The 23,948-nt window shown below is 48.9% G+C and overlaps 1 protein-coding gene across 2 annotated transcripts; it reads left to right on the top strand.

Moving 5' to 3' along the window:
* Window positions 1-5,153: 5,153 nt before the first annotated feature.
* On the top strand, window positions 5,154-22,961 carry HTATIP2 (HIV-1 Tat interactive protein 2). 2 transcript variants are annotated; one of them, XM_077923707.1, is made up of 6 exons: window positions 5,154-5,212; window positions 14,566-14,825; window positions 16,324-16,431; window positions 17,217-17,354; window positions 19,176-19,237; window positions 22,352-22,961. In XM_077923707.1, the coding sequence occupies exons 2-6, from the start codon at window positions 14,631-14,633 to the stop codon at window positions 22,566-22,568; spliced, it is 720 nt and encodes a 239-aa protein (XP_077779833.1). In that variant the 5' UTR covers window positions 5,154-5,212; window positions 14,566-14,630; the 3' UTR covers window positions 22,569-22,961. The 2 variants fall into 2 exon arrangements, with proteins under 2 accessions (XP_077779833.1, XP_077779834.1); XM_077923708.1 differs by lacking the exon at window positions 5,154-5,212 and adding an exon at window positions 5,231-5,686.
* Window positions 22,962-23,948: the final 987 nt, after the last annotated feature.

The following is a 23,948-nucleotide window of genomic DNA, read 5'->3' on the forward strand; positions in this document are numbered from 1 at the left end:
TGAAACTATATTATGAAGCATCCTGCCTCTGTTGGTTAAAGGAATGGATGAAATTAGAAAATACTGATTTGTTAGATCTGAAAGGGTTTGATAATAGGTTTGGGTGGCACGCATATTTGTGGTATGACAAAAAACGAGTACATAAAGGTTTTGAAAACCACACCATAAGAAGGTCTCTGATTGAAGTTTGGGAAAGGTATAAAAACTTGTTGGAACCAAAAACTCCGCATTGGCTTTTGCCATTGGAGGCGATGAGTGTGAAAAAAATTAATATGAAAGGGGGATGGGTGACATATCAGAGGTTAATACTGAAAACAGAAGGTAAATGGAAAATGAAACCATTTGAAGAGGTTAAGGAATATGTTAATGACTGGCTGCATTATTTCCAAATTAATGAAATGTTTAAAAAAGATTTGATTTCAAGAGGTTTTGATGATAAAGAATCAAAATTTCAAAGAGAAATAATAATGACTTTAAAGTTTTGGCAAGAATGTATAAGCTATTATTAGAATGGTGTACAAAGGATGAAGAGGTAAAATTGGTTATGATTAACTGGGCCAAAGATTTTGGATATACAGTGGTGCCCCGCAAGACGAATGCCTCGCAAGATGAAAAACTCGCTAGACGAAAGGGTTTTCCGTTTTTTGAGCTGCTTCGCAAGACAAATTTCCCTATGGGCTTGCTTCGCAAGACGAAAAAAATTCTGGGTTTGAATTTCTGTGTGGTGGGTGGCTGGGGGAACAGTTGGGGAGGGGTTTGCAAGAATCTGGAAGCTTGTGTTTTTTTTCTGCATTTTTATGATTTTCTGTGACCATTGGGCCACTCTGCTGTTTTTTTTTTAAAAAAATCTGGATTTGAATTTCTGTGTGCTGGGTGGCTGGGGGGACAGTTGGGGAGGGGTTTGCAAGAATCTGGAAGGTTGTGTGTTTTTTTTCTGCATTTTTATGATTTTCTGTGACCATTGGGCCACTCTGCTGTTTTTTAAAAAAAAATTCTGGATTTGAATTTCTGTGTGCTGGGTGGCTGGGGGAATAGTTGGGGAGGGGTTTGCAAGAATCTGGAAGCTTGTGTGGTTTTTTTCTGCATTTTTATGATTTTCTGTGACCATTGCGCCACTCTGCTGTTTTTTAAAAAAATTCTGGGTTTGAATTTTGAAATGCTCTTTACAATATGTGTGACTTTAAAGAGCACTTAATAAACTCTTGTTGTACCAAATTTGGCTTTGTTTGGACTTTTTTTGACCATAGGAATGCATTAATTGATTTTCAATGCATTCCAATGGGAAACCGTGCTTCGCAAGACGAAAAATTCGCTAGACGAAAAAACTCGCAGAACGAATTAATTTCGTCTTGCGAGGCACCACTGTAACATACAAATGGAGGATTGGGAGAGATTATGGAAAGAAGGTTTAAAATTTACTGCATACACAACATTAAAAGAAAATGTGATGAAAATGATGTATCGATGGTATGTAACACCGGTGAAATTAGCAAAGATGTATAAGATATGTAATTGGACGTGGGTGGTGCTGTGGGTAAAAGCCTCAGCGCCTAGGGCTTGCCGATCGAAAGGTCGGCGGTTCGAATCCCCGCGGCGGGGTGCGCTCCCGTCATTCGGTCCCAGCGCCTGCCAACCTAGCAGTTCGAAAGCACCCCCGGGTGCAAGTAGATAAATAGGGACCGCTTACTAGCGGGAAGGTAAACGGCATTTCCGTGTGTGGCTCTGGCTTGCCAGAGCAGCGATGTCACGCTGGCCACATGACCGTGAAGTGTCTCCGGACAGCGCTGGCCCCCGGCCTCTTGAGTGAGATGGGCGCACAACCCTAGAGTCTGTCAAGACTGGCCCGTACAGGCAGGGGTACCTTTACCTTTTTATAAGATATGTAATAAATGTTGGAAATGTAAAGAAAAAGAAGGTACATTTTATCATATGTGGTGGGAATGTAAGAAAGTAAAAAGCTTTTGGGAAATGATATATAATGAATTGAAGAAAATGTTGAAATATACATTTGTTAAGAAACCAGAAGCTTTTTTACTTGGTATTATAGGGAATGAAATAAATAAGAAAGAAAAGTTATTTTTATACACAGTGACAGCAGCAAGAATATTGATGGCCCAGAAGTGGAAACAAGAGGAGCTACCTACGTTAGAAGAATGGAGAATGAAAATGATGGACTATGCAGAGCTTGACAGAATGACTGGAAGGATCCGAAATCGACGAGACCAGAGATTTACAGAAGATTGGAAAAAATTTATAGAATATATGCAAACATTGTGATAATCAGATAGAGAAGATGTGAGAAGAAAGGTTAGAATATCACAAAAAAACAATGTTTAATATACAACAATAATAGAAGTATGGCTTTAGGAATGTGGAAGAAGTAAAAATGTGAAGGAGTGTCAGTCAGGTTGAGGGAAGTCAAAAAAGAGAACGGGGATATTACTAAGATGTATGAATTGTATGAATTTGTATTGGAAAATGAATAAAAATATTATAAAAAAACAAGAAACACAAAAGTAACTTTTGCTAGGTTTTAATAACAAAAACAAAAACCTCCTTTTACACTAAATTACAATATATCAATAAGCACGACCCATCCACCAGGGTACTGTGAGAGCTACATGCTGCTCTTTATATACCATACCCAACAGCTTAATTACCACAACTTAACAGCACCTGCTATACTGCTTCACCTGCAAAACTAGGTCACATTATTTGCTCTCGCCCTTAAAGACATACACATCTTGTGAAACAATAATGAACCTTCAAAATTAAAGAGACCATTCAACACCTCACCTGCTCTTCGAGTTTCTTGAAGCACTGCAATAACAATATTAAAACACTGCAGCTCTCCTGCAATGATGGCAGTTCTGTGTTCGGGATGCTCATTATCTGTGTTATCCAACGAAGTCTGTATATTCCATGTTTCAAAGTTCAGTTGTCCTTTATGACCGCTAGGTGCACCCCACTGGGTGCAGTAATCCAGTCAGGGGGAAAGGGGGGGCAGACTATGCTTAGGGCACCTTTTCTAGCCCCTCCCTCTTTTTCAGGTGAGCAGAGTGGATCCTAAGTAGGGCTGCTCAGTCATGGATACAGCTGATGAGCTGCTCAACTGCCTCATTCCTTGAGTCAGAGAGACTGAATCTGTATCCACTGCCCAGGTGCCGGTTCATGACTGGGGCTTCCAGATTTCACAATCCTGCCCCATTACCATCTGCCAATTGCCATGGGACTTTTTTGGGTTTGGGTTTGGGATGGGTTTTTGGAAGACGCCTGTAAATTTGTTTTACTTTTGGGGGTTTGGGTTTGGGATGGGTTTTTTGGGGTACTCAAGGGTACATAGTACAGGCACTTTTTTCCCTAGAATAAAAGCACTGCACGGAACAAAGAAGTGGCTGTCACAAGCCTATCCAAATCAGTTTTCTTGCACAAAGATGAGAAAACCCATGGCCCAGCAGATGTCACTGGACCCCACTAGCCCCAACCAGCTGAGAACCCTGATTGGGGTGGGGGGGGTGGCAAATATTCTTTCCCCAATTTCTCACTTTCAACTATTTTTCTAAAGCAGCACTTGCAAACACTTTGTTTACATTCTCGGAGAAAGGAAATATGAAATGCCATATACCAACATATTGCACCATGAATGTGCCAAACTTGTGGCTGCTGTTCAGGTTTGAAATTCTTGTCTCCTAGCAAAATCCAAGCCCGCCCACTTCCCAATCTGGCATTTGTCTGCCAGGGTGCTGTTCACAGCCCAAGTCTCCAAGTTCTACTATGGTCAGTGGGACATGGCCCTGCTTATTATAGGACAACAACCTATGAACTGCCCAACCCCATGGGCATAGCCAGGATTTTTGTTAGGGGGGAGCTTTTTTTAGGAAATCAAAGTTGCTGAGCTTTTCTTGGGAAATCATGGGTATAAATTATGGTTACCAGATGTCCCCGTTTCCCAGGGACAGTCCCCGGACAAAATCCGTCCCCAGAATGTCCCCGGATTTCATTTAATGTCCCCAGATTTATATTTTAAGTGTTGTAGATTTATTAGTAGGGAATGAATGTTGCGTGATTGGTTCAACGGCACAAGACACATCATATGGGGACTTCTGGCGAGGCAAAAAGGTGGGCACCATGGCAGCGAGCAGCTCCTGAAGCCAGCCAGAGCCAACTGCACTACCAGGCTGGCTCCAAGCTGCTGAGGTTGCCGCTGCCAAGGCGGAACCAGGGACACCAGGAACGCCAACTGGGGGAACCGCAGACCCAAATCAAGCCGGGAGTGAGAGTGCCTGGCCACCCAGCCAACTGCCCAGCGGCGCTCCAGGGCCAGTAAAAACCCTGGAGCCAACACAGGGAGAAGGAGGAGAGGAGAAGGAGAAGGAAGAAGAACACAGAGGGGAGCCCTGACTTTGCTGCTCTGCCACCGCGGAAGAGAGGTAGGAGAGCACCGGGAGGGCAAGGACATGTGGCCGAGCCCAGGCCCAGCCTGAGCCTATTCCACAGCCGATAGCGCTCCAAGAGATCAGGCCCAGAGGAAGGCTGCGCGACAGAGGAGACCACAGAAGAAAAGATATTACTTCCTAATTTTCTTTTTAAATGATTTTTTCAAACGAACTTTTTTTCTCTTTTTTTAAAAAAAGTGTCCCGAATTCTTTGAAAAAAATCTGGTAACCTTAGTATAAATACCCCGCAAAAAGGATATTGCGGGGGGGGGGGGCAGGCTTCTGCTGGGGGGGCAGAGAACCTCAGATAATTGAGTACTTTCAATGCTCTTCAACAATATTTGTGGATGGGGGGAGCTGCCCTGCTGCCCCTCCTTTGGCCTCGCCCTGCCCTACCCCCCCCCCAAAAATGTTCCTTGGGAGGGGGCAAAGGCTTGCGATAATTTTGTTAAGATTTCATTCTCCGATGCAAATGCGTTTCCGGGACCAGTCAAACGATAAAGGAAGAATAAACCCCAAATAAAAGCGAACACGCATAAGCCCAAAGACGTCGCGAGATTAACACGGCGGGGCGGTTGAAGCAGGGGGGAAATGCCCAGCTCATCCTGAATCTGGCTTTGCGGGGGTGGACTAGATGGCCCCGGGGCATCCCTCGCCGCTCTCCAATCCCGCTCGGGAGGCGGAGAGCGCGAGGCGCGCACGTGCGCATGCGTCCCCGAGCGCTTCGTCCCGGCGGAGAAAGGGAAGAGCGGCGGCGGTTTGCCTGCTCTCGGCCGGTGAGGGGCGGGCGGGCGGGCGGGGAGGCAGCGCGCCGCTCGGCTCGCCGCTCTCCGGCTGCGCAGCCCCGGGAAGGGGGCGGGAAGGGGTTTGGGGAGCGAAGCTGCCCCCGGAGAGGAGCCCGAGGGGGCGCCCCTGGGGGGGTCTGCGGGCAGGAGCCGGGGCTGCCCGCGGCCCCGATCCCCGGCGCCCTTTGCCCCCAAGGGCGATCAAGGCGCGGCCGCAACGCGGGGGCGGAGCTGGGGAGGCGGGGGCAATGGAGTGCGCCTCTGAGGGTGAAGCCAAAGCGCTGTGTTAGCAGCGCCCGTGTCCCCGTCAGTGTGGGCGGAGGGCCTGGGCTTGTCGGGAGAACAAGACGCCTCTCTCAGCCGAACTGATGTGCCAAGGGAAGCAGAGCCATGTGTTTGGCACCCGCAGGAGTTGCTGGCAGGAGGCACCATCTCACCGTCTTGGGGACGCCCCTCAGGATTTGTGTAGGATTTACTCCTTAACCTTCCCTTCCTCCAAAGATAACCCTCATGGCAGCAGAGGTTTAGGACCAGAGTTTTCCTTCTCCTACCTTCCCAGGCTGAGGAGCCCCATAGACCCCCCCCCCCACTTCCCTCGACTGCACATGCAGGGGCTTGAGGGTTGGACCCACTCTGGATATCTTCCGCCCAGAGCCTGTCTTCACATGCAGGGGAACTCCGTAACTCATCAAGGGTCTGAGACCCATTGGCTACCTTCACCTGGTTTAGCTGTTCTGGGGTGGGGCCACTGTCGCATGCTGACAGCTTCTAGAATCTAGGAGCTGAGGGGTTGGACTAGATGACTCTTGGGGATCCCTTCCAACTCTGCAGTTCTATGAACCAGCACTGGTATCTGGTTTGAAATCATCTGTTCTTAAAGCAGGATCTAAGTCGCTTAGAAGTAGGTGGGGCTTCCAATGAGGTCATTGTTTGTTTACTTGCATGTTTGCTTGCTTGTTTGCTACATCTATATTGCAGCTTTTTCCTCCAAGGAGCTCCAGGTGGTGTACATGGTAAGGTAGCTGAAATATACTCAGAGTCGCAAAGTGATTTCATGCTCTTTATTCAGCTCATAGTGGTGAGGAGGAATGAATGAATGTCCCCTCAAAGTATCTGCTTTATATACATTATTTACACAATGGGCTGCACATGATTGGCTAATTCCGGAATTTTACGGTAAGCCAATCAGGTTGTGGATTCACTTCTATCTGGAGCATGATTGGGTAGTTCCTGCCAACCAATCATACTGCTGCATTGTTCTAGGACCAATCAGACTGCTGCCTTTTGAATCCTATTGTTCTAGGGCCAATCAGACTGCTGCAGTTTGGATCCTATTCAACTCAGTACATAACACCCCTCCCCTCTAAGTTCCACTCCTGCCCGGGAGGTCGCATTCATAGTCCTCGAGGTACGCCGGCGGCCTACGTGTGCGTTGCGGCCTGGGGTGTTCCCTGGTCCGGGGTTCAGGTTCTGGCTCGTGTTCCAAGGATGCTGGCTGTGATGGGGCTGTTTGGTCTGGCGCAACCGGCTCGCTCAGTCGTGCTTCTGGTTCCGGTGTCCTTTCGGCCTCGCAGGTCCTCTCTGTATTTACTGATTCTGCCTCTCCTGCTGGCCCCTCGTGCTCTATGGGTCTCACTGCCCCTCTGTTCCCTTGGGACTCCTCTGCCCTTTCCTCCTCCTGGTTTTCTCCCGGGAATCGTCGCCGTATCTGGTCGCAGTGGCGGCGCCAGCATTGCCCCCCATCCGTTAGCACCTCATACGACACGGGGCCAGTGACCCTGGTGACTGTGGCGGGTACCCATGCTGGGCCTGCCCCAAAATTCTTTGCGTACACTGGGTCCTGAGCCTTGAAGGTCCGGGGGTTCTTGCCTTCCCCCACCACTACCTCATCCTGAGCTCTATCGGGGTGAAAGCGGTCCAATCTGATTGCAAGGCGCCGACCCATTAGTAGTTCAGCGGGGCTCCGGCCAGTCGTTGAGCTGGGGGTGCTGTGCTGTGCTAGAAGGAATGTGGCAAGGCGGTACTCCCAATCCCCTTGCGTCATGCGGCGAAGGGTGTCCTTGGTGGTCCGCACCATGCGTTCTGCTTGGCCATTGGTGGCAGGGTGGAATGGCGCCGAACGGATGTGGCGGATGGCGTTCTGCGCTGTGAAGGTTTGGAATTCTCCTGACGTAAATGCAGTCCCGTTGTCTGAGACAAGAGTGTCAGGGAGCCCGTGGGTTGCAAACAGCCTGCGTAGTACCCGGATGGCTGCAGACGTAGAAGTGGACAGTACCAGTGCGACTTCCAGCCATTTGGTGTAGGAGTCCACCACTATGAAGAATGTTTTCCCCTGAAAGGGGCCAGCGAAGTCCACATGCAGGCGTGACCATGGTGCTCGGGCGGACTCCCAGGACTGGACTGGGGCCCTTGGGGGATCTGGGCGGGATTCTTGGCAGGCCTGGCAGTGTTTGACCCAGGCCTCTATCTCTCCGTCGATCCCCGGCCACCACACATAACTCCTGGCAAGGGCTTTCATTCTTACTACCCCTGGGTGTGTCTCATGTAGGGCTGTGAGGACCCTTTTGCGGAGGGGCTGGGGAACAACGACCCTGCTTCCCCATAACAGGCACCCCTTGTGGGCTGACAGTTCATGTTTGTGGGTTGTGTAGCCGGCGAATTCTGGCCCGGGGCTGCTGCTGGGCCATCCCCTCCACACCCAGTCCAGGACCCGGGAGATGACCCTATCTTTCTTGGAATGGTGTGCAACTTCTTGTGCCTGAATGGGGCGGTCGGGAAGCAGCTCCAGGCTCATAACCTCTTGTGCAGGTGCTGGGTCGGGGCCTGTTTCCGGTAGTGGTAGCCTGCTGAGGGCGTCCGCATGGCCCATCGCCTTCCCAGGGCGGTGAATCAGTGCATACTGGTAGCTGGCAAGGAAAATTGACCACCTGAGGACGCGAGGAGACAGCACTTGGGGGGGTCTGCTTTTCGGGGGCAAACAAGCCAAGCAACGGCTTGTGGTCAGTCACCACGGTGAAGGGCCGCCCGTACAAGAAATCATGGATTTTTTTTACTCCCTTCACGATTGCCAGACCCTCCTTGTCGATTTGCGAGTAGTTCCGCTCGGTTGCATTGAGTGTCTGGGAAAAGTATGCCACCGGTACCTCTCTTCCATCCGGGAGTTGGTGTCCCAGGACAGCGCCAATGCCATAGGGTGAGGCGTCGCATGCTAGCACCACCGGCAGCCTCTCGTCGAAGTGTGCCAAGACCGAGTTTGAGACAAGCAAGTCCTTGACTGCCTGGAATGCGGCCTCCTGATGCTGGCCCCACACCCAAGGGGCCCGCTTGTCCAGGAGTCTGTGTAGGGGCTCTGCTACCGCCGCCTTGTGGGGAAGGAAGGAATGGTAAAAGTTCAATAGTCCCAAGAAGGCCTGAAGTTCAGTCTTGTTCTTGGGCGCTGGGGCATCACAAATGGCCCGTACCTTGTCCCCAGTTGGGTGGACCCCTTCTGCGTCCACCATAAATCCCAGAAAGTCCACCTGAGGCACTCCTAGTAGACATTTTTCCCGCTTCACCTTGAGACCCGCCGTCTGGAAACGGTTCAGAACGGTGCGGAGGCGGTCCTCAAACTCCTCTGGTGTGGGCCCGGCAATCAACACATCATCGAAGAAGGGGGTGACACCAGGAATCCCTTTAAGGAGAGAGTTCATTAGATTCTGGAATATGCCTGGTGCCACGCTGACCCCGAATTGCAGCCGCTTTACCCTGAACGCTCCTCTGTGCGTCACAATCGTCTGTGCCTCTGCTGTAGCCTCATCTACTGGCAGCTGTTGATATGCTTGGGCCAAGTCCAGCTTGCCAAAAATTTTCGACCCAGCCAGGGTGGCAAGGACATGGCTGACCACTGGCACTGGGTATGCATGGGCCGTGAGGGCCTTGTTTATGGTACATTTGTAGTCTGCGCAGATGCGGACCGAACCATTAGGCTTGACGGGTGTGACGATTGGGGTTTCCCAGGGGGCATTAGGCACCGGCTCCAGCACTCCTTGCTCCACGAGTCGGTCCAATTCCTCATCTATACGGGGTTTCAGGGCGAACGGTACCCGGCGGGCCTTGAGCCTGACCGGTCGTACTGCGGGGTCAAGCTGTAGAGCAATGGGGGCCCCCGTATACTGTCCCAATTTCCCATTGAAAACCCCCGGAAATTCCTTGCATATGGCGTCCACGTCCACTTGTAAGCTCATGTGGTTCACCCCGGTGATGGCTAGCCCCAGTGGTCCAAACCATGCCAATCCCAGTAAGCTAATGTAGGGGCCCTTGACCACAAGCAAGTCCAGTTGCCGCGTCCGCCCTCGGTATTGCACCCTGAAGGTCCCCACCCCCATTGTGGGGACCTTACATTTCTGGAAGTCCCAGAGGGTGAATGGGGCTGGCCTGAGTTTGGGACCCCCAGTAGGACACAGTTTCCTTAAGGTCCTTGCCGAGATTATGGATAGAGTTGAACCCGTGTCAAGCTCCATGCGGCATGGGGCCCCCTCTATCTGTACCTCTACATAAATTTTCTCTACGTTGGGGTGGGGCAACTGGTATACCTGGAAGTCCGTGAGCTCCGTCGAGTTGCCTTGGTGCGTTGGGCCCCGGGACCTGGGGCTCTTGGATTCGTCATCTGATGCCTGGCGTCGGGTGGGTCGAGCCCGACACACCCGGGCGATGTGTCCCAATTTTCTGCACTGCCTGCACTCTGCGTTGCGGAAACGGCAGGTCCTCCTCTCGTGACTTTCTCCACAGCTTGCGCAGTTCCCTCCTCGTCGAGGCAGCTGTGGTATGTGGGCTGCTTGAGTGCGCTGCTGTACTCGGTGCACCTCCTCCCTGTCGGATCCTGAGTCGTCGGTGAGGTCTTTGTGGTGGACCCTCGGTTGGGACGGCTGGCTCGGCCGTGCCTCTTGCGTTGACCTCTCGGCAGCTTCCGTTGCCAGGGCCTCCTCCAGAGCGACCTGGAACGTTAGGTCCTTCTTAGCGTAGAGGCGTCATTGCAGCTTCTCATCCTTCAGGCCACCAACGAGGCGGTCACGAAGCATGTTCTCCAGCTCTGAGAAGTTGCAGAACCGGGCAGCTTGGCGGAGAGAGGTCACAAACCCAGTTATGGTTTCCCCAGGGGCTTGCCGCTTTGCGTAGAAGGCATTTCGACGAGCCACCACTGAGGGCTGTGGCGAAAAGTGCCCCTTCAGCTGTTCCATTATTGTTTTGTATGGAACAGTAGCGATGTCTTCAGGCGCAAGGAGAGCCCGGGCGATTTCAAACGTCTCTTCTCCGCAGACGCTGAAGAATATCGCCCTCTTCTTGGTGTCTTCTTCGTCGGTGACCCCTTTGGCTTCTAGGAGGAAGGTGAAACGGGAGGCGTACGCTTCCCAGTCTCCAGATGCTGGGTTGAATGGCGAGAAGCTGTTGTCGGTTGCCATTCTGAGTTCCTTGTGTCCCGGAGCTGAAGCCTGGATACACGGTGCGAGGCAGCGGTGCGGCAGGTGGCGGTGCTGCGATGCTGTGTGTGGCAGTCAGCTCAGCGGGATCCCACCTTCGTCGCCAGTGAAATATACTCAGAGTCGCAAAGTGATTTCATGCTCTTTATTCAGCTCATAGTGGTGAGGAGGAATGAATGAATGTCCCCTCAAAGTATCTGCTTTATATACATTATTTACACAATGGGCTGCACATGATTGGCTAATTCCGGAATTCTACTGTAAGCCAATCAGGTTGTGGATTCACTTCTATCTGGAGCATGATTGGGTAGTTCCTGCCAACCAATCATACTGCTGCATTGTTCTAGGACCAATCAGACTGCTGCCTTTTGAATCCTATTGTTCTAGGGCCAATCAGACTGCTGCAGTTTGGATCCTATTCAACTCAGTACATAACAGTAGCAAAGGGGTGGAAAGTGCAGGTGAGGGGGGACTCCCACTCTCATCAGACCCAGTGGGCAGGAATGGCAGTGGGAGGTCAGCCTTCATCTGGAGGAGCAAAGTTTCCTCGATGCTGGGATAGGATGACAGGATTGCCTGCCCAAGATGCAAAAGTCATGCAGTATATTGATAGAGGCTTTCAAAAGAATGCTCTTTTAAAAAAAGAAAAGAAAGAAAATGAAATACCTTGCAATTGACTGTCCCATTTTCTTGACAGGCTTAAAAAAATGGTGGTTCTCTTGCCTAACAGTGCAATCAGTCTTCCCCTTTTTTACTCATCCCTGGTGACTTCAGTGGGAATGAATATGGGAAGATTCAAGACAGACAATTCACCTATGGAATTAGCTGCCACAAAATTTCACACTAGCTACCAATTTGGGTGGCTCTGAAATGGAATTAGGCAAAGTCAGGGAGATTAGAGCCTGTCAGTGAATAGGAGACACGATGGCTTTGTTCTCCTGCCACTGTCAAAGGAAGTGAACCCCTGACTGCCAGTTGCTGAGATGACAATTGGGGAGCTAATGCATTTGGATGGCATGCATACCTATGGTATGATAAGGTTAAGATTAACAAGGCCTTTAAGAACCATATTGTCAGGAAAGCAGTATTTAATGTCTGGACAAGATACAAAGACTTACTGGAGAATAAAACTCCGAGGTGGCTGTCACCCCTGGAGGCTAAGGCCCGAAAAAGAGCCAATATGGAGGCCAACTGGCCAAAGTATTGGGAGATATTAGAAAGAGATGGAGACAATTGGAAATTGCAGAGTTTAGAGAAAATGAAAGATAAAGTGCAAGACTGGCTACACTATGCTCAGATCAAAGAGGTATTTAAGAATGATAAAAAGTTAGGATTCCAGGTGGAGAAATCGAAGTTGGAAACAGAACTGTTAGAACCTAAGACTAAAGTACTTTCAAAAATGTATAATTTGCTGCTGAAATGGAACACACAAGACGAAATGGTTAAATCGGCAATGATAAAGTGGGCACAGGATATTGGGCATAATATTATGTTTGAAGATTGGGAAAGGTTGTGGACCACTGGGCTGAACTTCACTGCATGTAATGCTCTGAAGGAAAATGTAATGAAAATGATATACAGATGGTACATGACCCCAGTTAAATTGGCTAAGATATACCATTCGTCTGATAATAAATGTTGGAAATGTAAGGAAAATGAAGGAACATTCTTTCACCTTTGGTGGACTTGCCCTAGAGTGAAGGCCTTCTGGGAGATGATATATAATGAGTTAAAAAAGGTGTTTAAGTATACCTTTACCAAAAAACCAGAGGCCTTCCTCTTGGGCATTGTTGGCCAGAATGTGTTAAAGAAGGATAGAACATTTTTTATGTATGCAACAACGGCAGCAAGGATACTGATCGCCAAGAATTGGAAGACTCAAGATCTACCCACTCTGGAAGAATGGCAGATGCAGCTGATGGACTATATGCAACTAGCAGAGATGACCGGCAGAATTCGAGACCTGGGAGAAGAGAGAGTTGAAGAAGACTGGAAGAAATTTAAGACTTATTTGCAAAAATATTGTAATTTGGCTGAATGTTGATAGGGATGCCAGAATAGAAATAATTGTCTATCACTAAACTAGAGTTAAGCTTAACTAGATTTTAATGACTGAATTTAAAGACTATGAACAAAATGATAATTTGCTTGGAAATAATTAGACTGAATCTAAAGACTATGAACAAAATGATAATTTGCTTGGAAATAATTTTATAAAGATGCAAGTGTGTGGGGGAGGTGTGAGGGAGTCCAAAGTAATGATGAAAAGATGCTAAATAATCAACGTTGTTTTATTAAATATGCTTTTGTATTGAAAAACCTTAATAAATATATATTTTTTTTAAAAAAAGACAATTGGGGAGCTAAAGGCTGTTGCACTAAGGTCCTCCTACAGCCACCTGAGAGCAGGATGCCTGACTAGATGAGCCTCTCACCTCATCCAGCAGGCTCTTAAATTCTTAGAATGGTAGAGATGGAAGGGATCCCAAGGGTCATCTAGTCCAACCCCTCCTGCAGAAATCTCAACTAAAGCATCCTTGGCAGATGGCCATCCAAGTGCTGCTCAAAAACCTCCAAGGAAGGAAAGTCCCTTCCACTGTCTAACAGCTTTTACCGTCAGAAAGTTCTTCCTGATGTTCAGTCAGAATCTCCTTTCTTGTAACTTTGGTTACAAGTCCTGCCCTTTGGTCTGAGTCCTGCCCTCCAGACCAGGAGAAAACAAGCTGGCTCCTTGTGACAGCTCTTTAGATATTTGAAGATGGCTATCACCGTGACGTTTCATGAGCGCATGGTGCCTGGGGAGGCACATGTGAGCTGGAGGGATGTGTGCAAGGCAGGGGGGGAGGGTGAAGGAGCCCACCATGGCACCCCAGCCCTTACCGTCAACCCTGCCAGAGTGACCCCGCCCCAGATCCAAGCAGGGTTGTGCTGCACCTCCTACCTGCTACACAGCTGACATTGCACTTGTGGGTGTGAACCAGGCGCTCCCACACAGGTGCCCCCCATGTGGCCCAGTGCTCCTCTCCGCAAACGTTGGTTCCTCTGACCGGGCTGCGCTGCACCAAGGGCACCTGTGGGGGGCATCTGATTCATGCACCCTCAAAAATCCCTGCCCAGGGCCACTGCCCCTCTGGGCTCTCCTATCTCCTCTCAGTCTCCTCTTTTCCAGGCTAAACATTACCAACTCCTTCAACCATTCGTCATAAGGCTTGGTTTCCAGACCCTTGGCCATGATGGTTGCCCTCCTCTGCACACATTCCAGTTTGTCAATATCCTTCTTAAATTGTGGTACACAGGACTCCTGGTGTGACCAAGGCAGAATAGAGCAGTGCTATGACTTCCCTTGAAGTAAAGGTAAAGGGACCCCTGACCATTAGGTCCAGTTGTGGCCGACTCTGGGGTTGCGGTGCTCATCTCGCTTTATTGGCCGAGGGAGCCGCCGTACAGCTTGTGGGTCATGTGGCCAGCATGACTAAGCCGCTTCTGGCGAACCAGAGCAGCGCACAGAAACGCTGTTTACCTTCCCGCCGGAGCGGTACCTATTTATCTACTTGCACTTTGACGTGCTTTCAAACTGGTAGGTTGGCAGGAGCAGGGACCAAGCAACGGGAGCTCACCCCGTCGCGGGGATTCGAACCGCCGACCTTCTGATCAGCAAGTCCTAGGCTCTGTGGTTTAACCCACAGCGCCACCTGTGTCCCTTGAAGTATGTTCATCTTTAATCCTCACAACAACCCTGTGAATTAGGTTCGGCTAAGAGACTGTGAGTTACCCAAGATCACCCAGTGAGTTTCATAACTGAACAGGGATTTCAACCCTGGCCTCTCAGGTCTGAGCTCAACCCTCTAACCACTATACCATACTGACTCTCTTATGACTTATCCCCAGGTAAGTGTATAGTTTACATAGGATTGTGGTCCCCTCTCCGCCACCTCTGTTGACCTACCAACAGCATGACTGTCCCCAGCACAGAAGAAATGAAGAGCTTCTGGAAAAGTTTCCAGGAGAAGAACCAAACCTGTTTCATCTTGGGTGCTTCTGGTGAAACTGGGAAGGAACTCCTAGCTGAGCTCTTGAGGCGACAGCTTTTCTCCAAGATTACCCTCATTGGCCGCCGGAAGTTGGAAGGATCACTTTACAGCAATGTGGTAATGAAAGCAAATGTTCCTTAAGTCATTGTTGATTTTTAAACATAGATCCAGATTCTCTTTCCCTCACCCCCTTTTTGTCCTCCCACCAACGCTGTGAGGTAGAGTAAGCTATGGTAAGGTAAGGGTAAAGGACCCCTGGACGGTTGTCTAGTCAAAGGCGACTATGGGGGTGTGGCGCTCATCTTGCTTCAGGCCAAGGAAGCTGGTGTTTGTCCACAGGCAGCTTTCTGGGTCATGTGGCCAGCAGGACTAAACTGCTTCTGGTGCAACCGGTCACCTTGACAAGTGCCAGAGCGCACAGTTTTGTTTACTAAGCTAAGAAATAGGTAAGCCCCTGAGCTTCCTGGGGATTCAAACCTAGGTCTCCTCCAAGCCTAGTCTGACTTTTCCACCACTAGACCACACCAGGGTTCCTCCAGGCATCCTATTTAGGGCTCATTCATGTTGGATTTGTGCTCATGATGCTCTTGGGCTAGTCATGCGCCATCTTACTTTGGTGGATGGAGCTCTAGCCAGAGATCTTCCCTTTCCTCTCCCAGTGTCTCATCCTGGGAGATCTTCACTGCCCTGCCTCTCACCTAGGGTCTGCTACTTCCATTTGGGTGCAGTCCTTCACTCCCAGAAGGGAAGACCCCAGAAGGATGGCTACCTGTGTTGAATCTTCCTTGTGGTGGGCAGCCCACTGCCTGCAACATGCCTGGCTTCTCTCCCCATCTGGAAACACAACCTCAGGGTGCACTGAGTCCATTTTTCCTGTTTCTGAGCAGTGCCGGCCAATTAACACTGTTTCATACAACAAGATGCTCCTTTGTGTTTCTTTAATAACTCGGCTGTCATGCCAAGATGTTGCTGCTGGATTTCTCTGTCAGAAACCACAGAGACATCTCTTAAGATGGTGGGCTTGGCTGATAAAAGTTGCTCTCCAAATAGAGCCAACAGTATTCAGAATGTTACACAAAACGCACAGGTGGAATCAATTAATTAATATTATAGGTAAAACTTATAACCAAAAGAACAACAAAGAAGACACTCTTATGGGATGCTTCAGGAAGCATTGGGGGCAACACAGAATGTGGTATGGGGCTGCAGACAAGCTACCCAGCTCTGCCCTGCAAGAATCCCCCACACTGGCTGGCAGGAGGTCTGGAGCAGAGAGGTGTGGGTTGGCCAAACAATCCTTGGAGAAATTGTAGATTTCTGCTCTCTAGGAAAGAATGGCAGAGCCAGCGGATGAGAGATGGGGTTACAACACCGCTTAACATATGTATTCCCCCCCCCCATACACACATAAGTAGTCTGTGCTTCTGTGCTTGGCTTCCACATGTGTGGAGGTGTGGAGGCTTCTAGGGAGTGTGATGACAGCTACACCAGGAGATAGAACTGAGTTTACTTATTTGTTTGAAGCTCCATTCCTCCACATGGGTCATTTTTTTAATTTGAAGATTTGCATGTTGTTTTCTCCTTCTTTTGGCTCCTCTCGTGCTCTGCATCCCAGTCACAAGAAGTTGTTGACTTTGAGAAACTGGATGAATCGGTGGCTGCCTTCCAAGGCCATGATGTTGGGTTTTGCTGCCTGGGGACAACAAAGGCCAAAGCCGGAGTGGTGAGCAACCAATGCCAGCAGGAGGGCGGGGCAGTATTTTGTGGGTGGGAGGAACTGAGGAAGATGGCAAGGCCCACACAGCCATGGGGAGCCTCAGGTCAGGAGCCATTCAAGCACCTGTATTGGTTCCTTGACCATCTCCCCACACCACACACCCTCCACAGCTGCCGCCCCCCTCTTCCCTCAGCCACATCTCCTGGTGATGCTTCTTGCTTGCCTGCATGGAGGATGGAGAGTGGCCTGTGAAGAAACTAGCCTAGTATGCAAATGTAAAATTCACATCTCTTGTTCTGCACATTTTTGCCACTGGCATGTGATCCCTGGAAGGTTTCTCAAAGGAAAAGTGGCTCCCTGTCTCCAGAGTAAAAGGAAATGGGAGCTGCATGAAGCAGCCACCCAAGCACTTTGGTGTGGCCTAATGTTTGCTTTCTTTTCCTTTGTGTCTGAGAGCTGTGAGGGTGAAATGGGAGCGTTGGGACCTTGGCAGAGGATGCAATAGGAGTTGTTCATTTATTACATATGCACAACATTTCTTCCAAGTTGCATGAGGTTATCTTAATTCTTTGTTCACAACAACCCTGTGAGGTACACTGGACTGAGAGAAAGACTAGCTTGCCCAACTTGAACACAGGTCTTTCCAGTCCAAGTTTTGCCCTGCACTAGCTGTCACCTGCTAGTTCAACCTACTGAGTGAAAATTATTAGTATTTAACTATGGCTTGAGTCACCCTTACCCTTTGGAATAGAGAGGATTTCCAAATAAATGTTACTTTCTCTGGCCTGCAGGATGGATTTGTGCGGGTCGACCGTGACTACGTTGAGCACTCTGCGAGACTCGCCAAAGCTGGTGGCTGTCACCACTTTGTCCTGCAGTCGGGCAAAGGGGCCAATAGCTCGAGCCGCTTCTTCTACCTCCGGGTTAAGGTGTGTCTTGTTGGAGAGAGCCTAGTCCTGGGGTGCAAACCCTCTGGCCCTCCAGATGTTGCCAGACTCCAGTACTCATCAGCTGCAAGTTGCAGTCCAGCAACATTGGGTGAGCCACAGGTTCCCCAGGTCTTGAATTGTCTTTCAAAACAAAGTAATCAATGTATGGGAGGAGACACCAGTTTTATGAGCTGTTCTGAATTCTGGCCTTAAATGCCAAGTTCTAGGTTTTAATTTTATGTACAGATGGCTGTGGCTCTAGGCTCTACTCTTCATTCTACTGCTATTCTGGATATTAGCAGAAGCTATTATTATTAATAGGGACGCGGTTGGCGCTGTGGGTAAAAGCCTCAGTGCCTAGGATTTGCCGATCGAAAGGTCGGCAGTTCGAATCCCCGCGGCGGGGTGCGCTCCCGCTGCTCGGTCCCAGCGCCTGCCAACCTAGCAGTTCGAAAGCACCCCCGGGTGCAAGTAGATAAATAGGGACCGCTTACTGGCGGGAAGGTAAACGGCGTTTCCGTGTGCTGCGCTGGCTCGCCAGATGCAGCTTGTCACGCTGGCCACGTGACCCGGAAGTGTCTGCAGACAGCGCTGGCCCCCGGCCTCTTAAGTGAGATGGGCGCACAACCCTAGAGTCGGACACGACTGGCCCGTACGGGCAGGGGTACCTTTACCTTTATTATTATTATTATTAATAATTATTATTATTGCCTTTCCTCCAAGGTGGTTTACAGGGTTTTCTCTCCCTCCCCAAGCCCATTAAACTTTCACAAAAGCCCTTTGGGGTTTGTTAGCTGAGAGAGATTAGTAACTGGTCCATGATCATCACGTAGCTTTCATAGCTGAGGAATAATTTGAACCTGGGTCTCCCCAGTCTTGGCCTGACACTATCAGCACTACACACACGAGCATGCGCGCACACACAAACAACCCAGAAGCAACACAGTGTTTGTGGTTCAAAATGAAGAGGTCAAGATCAGTATCCCTGCCATAATATGGTGTGCTGTAGATGCGAAGCCAATGTAAGCCCTAATAAAGGGATGTGGTAGGGCAAGGGTGGGGGGGGGGGGCTTGGGTGGGATCCTCAGCCCATGCAGCTCAGTTTCATGACCTGGTAATCCAGTGTAAGTTACACTGATGAAAAGGGAAGTGTTACTCAAACCCTGTTTTAAAGGCTCACTTTTCTTCTGCCAGGCTTAGGCCAGCTCCGACAGGAGAAGCTGCACTCCTGAACAGAGTTTGGATCTGGTGTACTTTACGGTGTTTTGCTTCTGTGTGGGATTGCTTCATCAGCTGCCCCTGCCCTGGTAATTTTGAAGCTGGATTACTGCAGTGCACTTTTCATGGGGCTGCCTTTGAAGACAGTATGGAATACTGCAGCTAGGTTGTGAACAGGAATCAGGCAAAAAGATCATATCTTGCCTGCATAGAAACAACTCTACTGGCTCCCAGTGAGTTTTCAGGTTCAATTCAAAATATTGGTTTTAATCCCTAAATTCTAATACATTTTAGGTCCCAGATAAAAATCCAAACAAGTTGTTTTCCCAGTCTCTTAAAAAGTGAGATATTTTAAAACTTGGATCAACTTGATTTTACACTCTTTAAATTGGCTGTTGATGTTTCAGATGGTTTTTAATTTGCTGACTTAGTTTCATTGTATAATAACAGTAATATTTTAAATTGTACCTCTTGTTTCTTATTACTGTGTTAACTACCCTAGAAAAATGAATCTATGTTAAAAGTGCAGGATAAAACTTTTGTATGTAAATAAATGAACGTGTGTGTGAGAGATCTAATATTTCATTTCCTCCTCCCCTACAGGGTGAAGCAGAGGACAGGGTCCAAGCAGTTGGCTTTGACCGTTGCTCCATTTTTAGACCAGCGTAAGTAATGCAAAGTGTGTGTTTGTTTGTGTGTCTGTGTGTAGATTGGGGATGTGTGGGTGGGATAGAAGGAAAAGCACTCAACTATTGACGGCCGTTGTGGGGATGATGAGTGGTTGATGGGCACATCACAGTAGCGCTTGGGGGCGGGTTACACTTCTGTGCATTGACCGACCCACCCCTGCAGATCTATGTATTTAAACCTTCTCCTCCCAACAGGCACGAACTAGTCAACTCCCATCTTGTTGTCTACTCGGGAGCAGGTCCCAAAGCACAGTGTGTGGATGTGAGGAGGCTTCAGTCCAACGTAACCTGTGGATAAGACACGAGCAGCCCTGCACCCAGTGAAACAAAAAATACCTTATTTTCCGCTCTATAGGACGCACTTTTCCCTCTTAAAAAGCAAGGGGGAATGTGTGTGCGTCCTATGGAGCGAATGCAGGGGGGAGGCAGGCGGGAAATGTCCTCAAGAGCCGCACACAAGCTCCGTGCAGCTCCTGCGGGCTTTTCCCCAGGAGGGAGAAGGGACTGACTGGCCGCACCAGTCCCTTCTCCCACCTCGTAGAAAAGCCCACAGGAGCCACGCACCCTTTAAAGAGCTTCTGCAGGCTTTTGCGGGAGGTGGGGGAATTCCCCCACCTCCTAGAAAAGCCAGCAGAAGCGGGGCAGCCCCTTTAAAGAGCGCGTGGCTTCTGCGGGAGGTGGGGGAATTTCCCACCCTCGTAGAAAAGCCCGCAGGAGCCGCACACCCTTTAAAGAGTGCGCCACTCTTGCTGGCTTTTCCCCGAGGAGAGACAAGGGACTGACTGGCCGCATCAGTCCCTTCTCCCTCCTCGTAGAAAAGCCCACAGGAGCCGTGCACTCCTTAAAGGGAATTCCCCCACCTCCCGCAAAAGCAGGGAGAAGTCTGGGAGAAGTGCACAGGCTGCCTGCAGCCTGTCCGCTGCTCCCAGAGCTGGGGGGGGGGGTCATATTTTTTTCCTTGATTTCCCCCTCTGAAAACTAGGTGCGCTCTATGGTCAGGTGCGCCCTATGGAGCAAAAAATATGGTAATAATAATCAGTGGCCAAAAGCAGCTGAGTTTTGAAAAGTTCAGCCTGCCATCTTGATTCAGAATGGTACCCCATTGTAGCCACACATAGTTAAAAAGATGTTCCTTGTTCCCAGGAACCATTTTGAAAAATTTGGTTCCAGTATCATGCATAACTAACGAAACAACTTTCAGAAGTTTGTAGTAGAAGAGGACTGTTCCAGTTTGGTCTCAGGGGGTATATAATGCCAGTTCAGTTGCCCTGGGTTGGTTACCCTTTAACCACCCTTTGGTATAGGTATTATTAAAGAAGTTGGTAAAATAGTGGTTATGGCTCCACCCTTCCAAGGGCAGTTTGGCTTGATGTAATCCATCCTATTTATCTTTCCATCTCAAAGGAAACCCAGGATCACAGGTATGAGGTTATGGCATAATCCGCTCAACCTGTGAAGCCAGTTGGAATCCAAGATACTGACTTACCAGAGGCCTCCCCAGTGGGTTTTATGACTGAACAGATATTTGAATCTTGATCGCCTCAGTTCCGAGTTCAGCCCTCCCACATAACACTGGCTCTTGTTTGCAACAGGTCGCCTGGCATCATTTTACTCCCAACAGTGGCTAAGTGCGCATTATGACAACATTCTGTTGGGCCTTCCAGCTCTTCTTGAGGGAGTTGTCACTAACCAGATCCAGGCTCTCTTGGATGAGACCAATTTCCACCTGTGTTTAGGCCTGGTTTAGACTGAAACTGCCTTGGTCATCCTGTTTGATTATCTTTGTCAGGACAGAGGCAGGAGAATGTGACTCGGTTGGTTCTCTTTCATCTCTCAGTCCTCTGGAGCAGCTGAATTGGCAGTAGGTGGTGGCACTTGACAGTGGTTCTGGTCCTGTTTGTATGGCCATCTCCAGAGGGTTGTGCTCAGGAGATGTGAGGTGCCACATCTTCCATGCTGTTTAAAATCTGCATCAAACCGCTGGAAGGGAATGTGGAGTATATTGCCATTAATTTGCAGGTGATTTGCAACTCTATTTCTGCAGGTGTAGAAGTGGATGTTCTAGACCAGGATGAGACCCAGTAAACTGAAGTTTAATTCAGATAAGATGGAATCACTGTTAATGGAGGTTCCTTAGACTGAATAGGTGGGGTTCAACCTGTTATGGATGGGGTTGCACTCCCCCTATAGAAACACAACGTGGAGTTACTTCTGGATCCACTCCTATCACTGGAGGCAAAGTGACCTTGGTGGCATGGAGTTCCTTCCATAAGTTCCAGCTGGTGGCCCAGCTGTGACTTCATCTGGAGAAAGAGAGCCTAGCTTCCGTTGTCTACCTCCTGGTTAGATTATGCCACTGCATTGACTTACCTGCGGGGCTGCCCCTTTCCCTTCATTAACCTGCCTAGACCCTGCATTCATTATCTGGGGTGTGGAGGGTGGCAACACAAGATCAGGCCTTCTCAGTGATGGCTCCCTGACTCTGGAATTCTCTCCCCAGAGAGATGCACCTAGTGCCTTCACTGTTAACCTTTAGGCACCAGGTGAAGACATTCCTATTCACTCAGGCATTTCTCTCTTAATTGGAGTTATTATTTCATTAGGTGGGATGTGCCTTTTCATGTTGTTGCAGAATGAACAGTTTTAGTTGATAATGTTTTATCTTCTGAAGTATTTGAAGTTTAATCTTATATTGCTTTTTTTTAATAAAAGCAAGTCACTTGGAGACAATTTCTTTGTAGTAAGTGACAGATAAATATAAGTAAATAATAACCCCCAAACCAGTAGCTCCCACCTCTGTATAAACTGGGTTGCTGTTTCAGCAGGAGTGAACGGCCCCCTATGCTGGAACCACTGTAGCTTCCATGTTGGGGCCTGAGGCAGATACTTAATATGCCCTGTTTGAAAAATTACTGTATTCATTGTCCTGAATCCAATACACTTGGTCTTTTATATGATTCACTGATTTTGCTGTCTCCAGAAATGCCCGTGATAGATGCAGCTTCCCCTAGTCACCATTCTGAGTAGCCGTGATACCTGGTGACATCAGACAACTGAAAGGAAGTGGTTTTCTCCTTCTGTCTCCTACAGAGTGCTGCTGTGTGATCGCCAGGAGTCTCGGCCGGCAGAGTGGATGGCCCAGAAATTCCTAGGAGTGGTAGCCCTTGTCTTCCCCACAGCCCTTTCTGTCCCAACAGTGACTGTGGCGCAGGCAATGCTGAATCATGTGGTGATGCCAGGAAAGGAGGGCCAGAAGGTTTATGTGCTGGAAAATGCAGATATACATGCCCTTGGGCAGGCAAAATAAGGGGCGAGGGTATTGTTTCCTAGATGACGTAGTGGCAGAGGGTGTCATCGTTCCCCAAACCCAGTCTTTCCTGTTCTTCCTTTCCGCCAGAAGGTGCCCCTCAAGCAGTAGGGCCTTGCCTGTTAACTTGAAACCATTCCTCTGTGTCTCCATGGTAATGGGACAAACCGCCACACCTCCCATGGCAGCCATTTTGAGTAGCACTGCTGGTTACCAGAAGGACAAATATTTGATTTTCACTGCTGTGCAATGCTCATTAAAGATTGTAAAACACATCTATGGAGGGAGGGTGCTGCTTATGGGGTCACTCTCCTCTGTGCCTTGATCTATGGTAGATCTGTTCTTGGTACAAGTCTTCTTTTCCTGTCATGCATTACAATAAGATCCCCTCAAGTGCTTGTTTCCTTACTGCTTTGAAGGTACTGATCAGATCCCTTCTGGGCTAACTGCCTCTTTAGGAATGTGGCTGAAAACCAGCCATAACTGGTTTGCTCCTGTCAGTATCTATAAAATGTGTGATTGGGATACCCATGTCTGAAAACAGTGGGTCTGTCACCATCATTTGGACCAAAGATTATACCCTTCTAGGCGTTTCTGTGACACAGGAAATATTTGCAACCCTGGCAGGACTGAGCTGTCAAGCTTTCAGACATGTAACAATCTGAGCTGGCGCTGGGAACCTGGCAATCTCTTCCTAGTACTATACCAAAGAAGATTGTGATTTCTTTTTTATGTTGAATTTCTGCTTATGGCTCAAGGGAAAAATGGAATGTTATTCAACTCTCATGGGTGAAAATGAATAAGGGATGCTTTTTCTACACAGGTTGAAAAGAGGAATGTAATAATGAACAGGACTCAAATATTATCCACCACCCCGGAATTTTCTGCTGTGCTTCAAAGCTGTGTTACAGCCGTCACTTACAAGTTCCCAAGAGGGCACAATACATGTTCACATGATCTCCATTCGCATGAGGTACACCAGCCTTCACCAAACTTGTGTCTCCTGTGCATGTTTTGGACTACAGTCCCCATCAGCCCCAGGCAGTATGGCCAGTTCTCAGGGATGATGAAGAGAAAGTTCCAAGACACCTGGAGGGGACCAGGTTTCGAAAAGTTGGCACACACATTTTTAGAGAAAGCCTTGTGTGAAGTGGCCTACTGATTGTGAAGGAGGGGCCTGTACAGGAATCTGCCTGGTATATTTAGCCATAGCTGAGCTCTGGTGCTTCAAGTAAAAGTCTAACTATCTTCGGCTGAATGCTACTAAGTGAAGCTTTCTGATATTTTCGTGGATTTGTTTGTTTTGCAGTAAGACTTCACCTTGTACAGTGAAATGTTCTCTCCCTCTCCTCACCTCATGCATCCCTAAATCTGTTCTGA

Source organism: Podarcis muralis, chromosome 2 (genome assembly GCF_964188315.1).
Source record: "Podarcis muralis chromosome 2, rPodMur119.hap1.1, whole genome shotgun sequence".
NCBI classification, from domain to species: Eukaryota; Metazoa; Chordata; class Lepidosauria; order Squamata; family Lacertidae; genus Podarcis; species Podarcis muralis.

Coding starts and splice junctions, on each gene's coding strand:
- HTATIP2 (XM_077923707.1), top strand. CDS start 14,631: ATGACTGTCCCCAGCACAGAAGAAATGAAGAGCTTCTGGAAAAGTTTC. Junction 14,826..16,323: donor GATCACTTTACAGCAATGTG/GTAATGAAAGCA, acceptor TCTGCATCCCAG/TCACAAGAAGTTGTTGACTT. Junction 17,355..19,175: donor TCTTCTACCTCCGGGTTAAG/GTGTGTCTTGTT, acceptor CCTCCCCTACAG/GGTGAAGCAGAGGACAGGGT.